The sequence below is a fragment of the Mycetomoellerius zeteki genome, unplaced genomic scaffold (genome assembly GCF_001594055.1).
Source record: "Mycetomoellerius zeteki isolate Tzet28-1 unplaced genomic scaffold, Tzet1.0 scaffold471, whole genome shotgun sequence".
NCBI classification, from domain to species: Eukaryota; Metazoa; Arthropoda; class Insecta; order Hymenoptera; family Formicidae; genus Mycetomoellerius; species Mycetomoellerius zeteki.
Window position 1 is genome coordinate 1095572 of NW_017257470.1, and position 7981 is coordinate 1103552.

Here is a 7981-nt window from a genome sequence, read left to right on the forward strand (position 1 = left end):
CTGATAACGCGAATGAACCATTTAGGCCCCTTTCCAAACCACTCCAACCCTCCAGTTATACACTTGAACTGCTACGCGACTACCACATCAGCACTACATCACCCCTAATTTTTTCTTCCCTATATATATAAAATTTGATTGAATCATTTTATGAATCAACTCTGGAAGTAGTTATTATTATTACTTCAGAAGATGGAAATATTAAGGATGATGATGGTGAAAAATGGCCGATATGATTGCCCCGTAAAATCTGTCCGCTCCGCTGCTTCCGAGAAATTTTAGAAAGAGTTTGTGCTTGAGAGAGAATGGAAAAGATAGGTATATAAAGGGGGAAAATAAGTGTGAATGGAAGAAATACCGAATTCGATTGAATACACATTAGGTAATACGTGCTCTGATGTACACTAAGCTTATACACAAAATATCTAAAGGTATGTATACAAACTTATATAAGGGCTTAAATATAGATGATGTAAATTTATCCATAAATTTTTACACAATTTGGCATAAAAGTATAATTGCTAGATATTATATGCAATGAATAATTTAGTGTGATTGGACAAAAAAGATACTCTTAGCATAAGTTGTCGCATTGTTTAATTGAATAAATTATGATATTTTTTGAAGCAACTCAGTAAAAGTCTTATTATATCGATATTTTATTAACAAGTCAATAATAATTACTCACATTTTTCTAAATAATTTTCCATTATATCCATATTACAATTATATTGATTCTTTTAGCTGCTAGATACAATACAAAGAACATTTTTTAACTGACAAGTAAAATAGAAATGCACTACACATAATAACGATATATTTTCTTGATTTATTTTAGCACAAAGTAATAAAATAAAAAACTAACTTACATAAAAAATAATAACAAAACTGCAATGTGTTTACAAATGTTCTATATATTTACAGTAAGCAAAGATTATTACACTTGATGAAGTATTATATTGCATATATATTTGATTTGCACACCGGCTTTCCTGTGCGTATTATTATTTAGATAAAGTAATGTCATTAATTAAGGCAGAAATTGGGACCTATTAAAAATGATATAAACTTAAATATTTCTCTAATTATTAATGCTGTCTCATACAATTTTTCCTTATTTTGAAAACCTATTATTGAATATCTTAATTGTAAACTTAAAGATTTATTTATTGCGTTTAAAATTTTGTTTATTATAAATTTAGTAATTCTGGAATAGTTAAAATGTTACCATCCATTTAAAGTTCTATTAAAAATATAGAAAAATAGATTGCTCATATTTTTCATCAAGATTCTTATATTATGTTTTTATTTAAGTAAATTAGTGTGTAACAGGCTTTATTTTGCATCAGTATGCACACACAGGTGTATCCAATCAAATTGGCGAGAGAAAGAGAGAGAGAGAGAGAAAGGGGGGAGAGAACGAAAGTAAATGAGTAAGTAAGCGACGAGCAATGAGTGAGTGAGGCTACATTCGGAAATCCTACTCCAGTGATCCCATATATCATTTTATCCTCATTGTTCATCCTAGGTTAAACAAAGATAAAATGATATCTAGGACTATTTGGGTGATATTTCCAAACGTATTCTAAGTGAATGAGTGTACGTGTGTGCGTGCGTGAGAGAGGGAACGTGTGTGCGTGCGTGCGTGCGTTTTGAAAAGTGTGTATAAGTGAATAAAAGTAATACGTGAAAGTGAGGAAAAAGAAATAGCGCATGCTAAAGAGAAAAAGAGAAAAAGATAGAAATAGTGAATCGAAAAAGAGAAGGAAATGAAAATTGCAGAGTACTTGTATCATATGCGTGATTTTGCGTTCGCATTTTTGCATTTGTAGAATCGCACGGGTAAGAGAGTGCATTTTGATGTAATGTTTGTACCAAACCAAATACAGTTGGACAGAGTATAATGATGACAATATAATGAAGACAGTCGGTCTTTCTCGCGATCTTCCGATTCCACTAATTTTATATAACATTTGTTTGATTTATGCGCGCTCTCTTTTGCACTTTCTCCTTACAAGAAATATGTATAAATCTTATAATTAATCACTTACTTGGAATAAATACATAATTAAACAGAAAAAAATGTTAGGATTTAATGAAAATGTATTGGATACAATAATAATGTAAATGTATTAGGTTGATTATAAGAGAATTGTTTTTTATATAGAGCTATTCAAACAATTCTAATTTTTTTTATATATAATTCTTAATAAAATAATCTTGTTCTGTGACTCTCTTATTAAACAATTCTATATGAAATTATGTGAATATATTAAAGTTCATTTCTTTTTTTTGTTCGGGAATAATTTTCCTATGTTCTTTTTAATTCTGAATTAAAAAAATATTTAATCTTTAAATAAAAGATTAAATATTTTTTTATAAAATTAAAAATTAAAAAGAAAATACGAAAATTCCAGAACAAGAAAAAGAAGAGATGAACTTTGATGAATTTGATATATAATATTGTAAAGGTAAAAAATAATTGGTGTTTGTATAAAATCACCGATGATACTATAGAGTCAATAGTACTTGCATAATGAAAATTATAAGCATAATGAAAATTTGAAAGTATACTTACTGATGTTTAGCAATTAACTTTATATCATCATTAATATATAATTTTCAAATATACTCATATTGCCATTTAATTTCTCAAATCGTTGATGAAAATATTAAATTGTATATTAATGATTTTGTTGAATTATAGATGAGTATATAAAAAAGGTGCAAGTTTCTTATTTTCATCAATATAATCAACACATAATTTATAGTTATATTTGTAATTTTATAGAATATAGAGATCAATTATCACATATCTTCACGCTTTTCAGATATATAAAAGAAGAAAATCTGTAGTTATATAAAGAAAAAAATGTAGATTTATTAAGACTTTTCCTGTTTTTCCTTTTATATTCTTTTGTCAAATAAAGAAAAGAAATAAACGAATTAAACTTTTGGTCAGCCTAATGTTTATACAGAATGTTTCATAAATGCATATTAATATTTTAGGAGATGAAATCACATTAAAAAACATCATATAAATATATGTCCTATATACCTTAATTTTCGAGTTACGGATGATTAAAGAAAATGTTCGAAGTGTCTGCATCGTACTTCAATACACGCTATTGCATTGTAATATTGATGGATGTTATTTGTAAACATTAGATAAAATCAAGACGTGCTAAGGTGTGCAGTAACGTCTGTTGAGGCAGACTTTGAACAATTTCTTTAATCATTCATAACTTGAAAATTAAGGTATGTAAGACTTCATATGACATTTTTTACTTACTTTAGTATGTCAAGTCACCCTTTGAAATATTGACATGCATATGTGAGAAACCCAATATATATAAGGGTGATTCATTTTAATCGTAACAGGCAAATAGTTTTAAAATATGCAATTTTACCAAAAAATCATTCCAAATAAAAGTTGTGCAATATAAAGAGGGACGTCACGATTGTACACTCCCCTCTATACCATATAACTTTTATTTGGAATGTTTTTTGATAAAATTGTACATTTTCGAAATATTTGCCTGATAAGATTGAAATAAATCATCACACATACATACACATACATACACACACACTTAAATATTTTGTTGGAAAAAAATCGTGAAATTTTTAAAAATACATTTTAAAAAAGAAAAATAGCTTTTCAAACTAGCGTTTGAATTTTGTCTCCACGATATTTTGTTTCTAAATCATATAAAATTGAAAATTGATATTTTTTTAATTTTTGTTATTTTTTGTCCAGGTACAACATTAAAAAATGACAAGATATTGAAAAATATCAATTTTTAATTTTATTTAATTTAGGAACAAAATGCCATAGAGACAAAATTCAAACATTGCTTTAGAAAGCTTTCATTTTTCTCCTTTAAAATGCATTTTTAAAAACTTCTCTACAATTTTTTTAACAATATTTAAGTTTTTGTAAAAAGTGAGAATATTGCAAGCGTTCCTGAATTAATAAACGTTAGTGTGTGTATGCGTGCGTGCGTGTGTTGCGTGCATGCATGTGTGCGTGTGTCGTGCGTGTGTGCGCGCGCTTACGAATTAAATATAAGTGTATATTTATATTTAATTTGAATTATTACTTCAATCAACTATAATAATAGATATAATTTAAAGAGGAATAAAAGAGAGACTAGTGCAAAAAGAGCGTGTGATTGAAACGAACAAATTAAAAAATCTAATTCATAAATTTAAAAGTTCTGATATATAAACGATAATCTTTATGATCATAATTCTAAAGGTAGGATTCCATGGCCCGTGGCTTGGCATGGTTCCTGATCCATCTTGGCTCGCCTACGTTCGTCACAGGATTAGTCCCGAAATTGATATAAAAAAAAGACTAAAATCGTGGTCCCACGGTAATCCCATGGCGCGCCGAGCTAAGGTCGCCATATAACGAGCTATGGCTCAGCGAGTCTACCGTAGGAACAGGGTGGCTCATTATGGGTGCTTTCCAACAAGAGACACACATGACACGGTGCGACACAGTGCATCATTACATCCGCCAATATTGTGTTCGCCAATATTAAACAAGGATGAGATGATCACTGTGTTGTACTGAGTCGCTTGTTGGAAGGCACCTTATTACTCGCCATGGTTTGCGGCTCGTGACTTATGGCTCCTTGGTTCAGCATGTTGGTAAGTTAACGCAAATTAAAGAGCTCGCCATGGCTCGCGCCTTGACTGAATGAAATAATCATAATTAACTATTGGTCGCTGCACTACCAAATTTCTTTATGCTTGCATATAAATGTGTAAGAGCATGTTTATTATTGCTAGTTAAATCACTTCTTAGTGACTTTTATCATTCAAGTACGGAGTAGGATGATGAAAAAATTGTCGAGTTTCTATAATTACATGAAAAAATTTATATAGAATGACTTTTTGCAAGCATTGATATTCAGCAGAATATTTATTTTGTTACGGTTAAAAGTTTCTTTCGCGCTTGAATTATACTTTTAGATCTTCTATAGTCCTATATCAGCGAAGAAAACTTTCAATATTTGTAAAATAAGTATTCTACTGAACGCGATCATTGACGAGCCTAACAGCACAAGATGTCTTATCGGTTTGTCTACTCACAAAGACTTCTTTGGCTCGCGCTAAGAATTTACCGTCAATTTTCGAAAACGATGTGTCACAAGCCACGAACCGCAAGCGATAACGAACCATCCTGGTCCTACGGCACGTAGAGGCTTACCAAGCCATAGCGAGTCATGGCGAGCCATGCCGAGCCACGGACTGTGGGACCCTATATTTTAAGAATTATTAATAATTACTAATAATCATAACAATTTATAATTGAGTTATATAAGAAATTAAAAGATTTAGTGCGAATGTTAAGCAAATTAAGCAGTTCTTCCTCTTTGTAACATTGAAAGAAAGGAATTTATTCACCAATGTTGTAACAAAAACAAAGTATTGTACACGATACATTCATGTCTATTTGTAGACTTGAGTATAGATGGTATATGTTAATTAATTTCACGAAAATATAGTACTTTCTTCCAATTTTTACTTCTAGGTATTAATTAGCAGTTCTCTTATTTCTATAATTAAAATCGGGTTTACGAAGAAATGTCGATTATCTTAATTTCTTAAAATCGATTCTTTTAATGTTTGTGTTATCCTTGATTGTAAATCGCGATGCGTATTATAATAATATTCCTACTTTTATGTTTATTTTGAATAATTGTATCATATTGAATATTTTTCATTTCAATATATTTGCTTAATGAATAAAAGAAGTAAAGAAAAAAAGAATTTTTTACACTTTGATTATTTACCCTAATTTTGATATTAAAAAATATTTGCGAAACGTTTTTGATGTTCTTATAGAGTCATACATTAATTTGTCACACTGTATTTGGGTCTGCATTTATCGTTTGGGTCCGCATTTTTCCATTTCTGTTTTCAAAAAATAATTATAACAATGAATAATTTTCTATGTAATATCAAATTATTTAATATTTTTAAGAAACAAACTTTTTAGTAATGTAATTTTTTGAGTCAAATTGCATTGAGACAGAAAAATGTAGTTATTTTGTGAGGTACATTTTACGTGAAATCGCGAAAATGCCGCATGAATACAGGAAGTGATCAAGGCATTACAACAATTCCTGTATTTGCGATAATAATAAGAAATAATAAGATAATGCTACATTAAGAAATGTATAGAAATTTAAAGAAAAAGAAAATTCGAGCAGACACTTGTTACCAAGTGGAAATGAAATTTAGGTAAAAATTATAAAAGAGTCGCAAGAAAAATTTACATATGTTGTATTAATATTTATATTAATATTTGAGATGAATTCATAATAATGATATTGTCTTACTTTAAAAGACTGAGAAAAATGAATGAAAAGTCGTTTCTAGTAAATCTTACATTTTTTCCCGGTTTATTTAAACAATTGTTGATTAATGCCTGGATCTCTTAGAACAATGTAATGTTTCTATCGCAAGCGAAAATATTATGTTACACTTAATTACCGATAATTGGCACAATTTTTTATAATAGAAGATTTTTTGTCGAAACAGAATTTCTGAACAAGTATGTAAGAATAACCTGAATAACTGTCTTTTTTTTTAAATATGTGAGCTTGATTTGAAGCGTGATTGATAAGAAGTTGCGATAAAAGTAAGAAAATGGAGAGAAAGGGAATGCTGAGGAGAGGGTGAGAAAGAAAGAAAGAAAGAGAGAAAGAGAGAGCATACGAAAATGAATTTTATTAATTAATAATTATAACACGATTATTCTGTATGAAGTAAAGCAATTGCGATATGTTATAAACACTTTAATATAATAGAGATGACACATTATTAAGAAAAGAAATGAGAATACCAATTTTCTCAAAAGATTCTGAAAATTATAGTACGATAATAATAATTGAATATACAAAAATGGAGACAATCTATTTTACAAAGATATATATATTTCTATTCGGTTTTTTATTTTAATAATTTTTTAGTTCTATGGCATTAATTTTATCCAAAGGTTGCTATTATTGTAAAATTAAATTGCAATATTAAATCATTAATTCGTTAAAATTAATGAGGAATTTTAAGAAAGACTTATTGAAGCATTGGGATTAAAAAAATTATTTTAATATATTATCAAATTTGTAAGGAATATTACAGGCGATTTTTGTTTTCAATTTTCAGCGGCTGATATGTCAGGATAAAAGAGATAATCTTCGTTATTTAACCCATTAACGGCCCATTTTTTATGAAGATTATAATAAAAATGTTGTTTTCTGATTAATACAATCATAGTAAAAAAGAAATGCAAATATAAATTAAAAGAAATTTTGTTTCAAATAACGTATGCCATTTCAATTTTAAAAACTTCTAAATAATTTTAATATTTATATTTGAAATATTAAAATATTAAAAAATGTATAAATTATATATATATATATACATAAACAAATATTAAATTAAAAAAATTTAAATATTACTTTATTATTAATTATTTAATGAATTTAATATTAATCTTTGAAATAAAAAAAACTTTGATTTAATCAAGATTTTTAAAGTTTGATATTTATACATAATTAATGTATTATAAATTTTTCTAGTTTAGAGAGAAAATGTAAAAAATGAAAAATTCTTTGTATCAGTCTCTAACAATTTTTTATATTGAAATTTCTTTTATTAATATATTTATTATAATTTATTTTAAAAATTATATTCTTTATAATATATCATGGCCTTTATTGGGTTAAAAGTACTCCGAATAAGAAGAAAGAAAAGACTAGACTGAGTTTGGTTATCGTGGAAGCCTCCAGGATGCAACGTGTACACTTCCGCGATCAAGCCTTTCTCCGAGCGAGAAAACGCGAAAAAAATCATTCCAATTTCGACTTTAGATAAAAATCTGATGTAGTCTCGGAGATATACATACATATATATGCATTATGTACATATATATTTGTGTGTGTATGTGTGTGTGTGTGTGTGT

General features: G+C 28.0%; 1 protein-coding gene across 1 annotated transcript in view; it reads left to right on the top strand.

The window, feature by feature from the left end:
- CtBP (C-terminal binding protein) overlaps positions 1-7248 on the top strand; it is a 56451-nt gene extending 49203 nt beyond the window's left edge. The window contains exon 8 of the mRNA XM_018455168.1: positions 7183-7248. Within this exon, the coding sequence (XP_018310670.1) occupies positions 7183-7189 (7 nt within the window). The 3' untranslated portion in view covers positions 7190-7248. The remainder of the gene's footprint in view (positions 1-7182) is intronic.
- Positions 7249-7981: the final 733 nt, after the last annotated feature.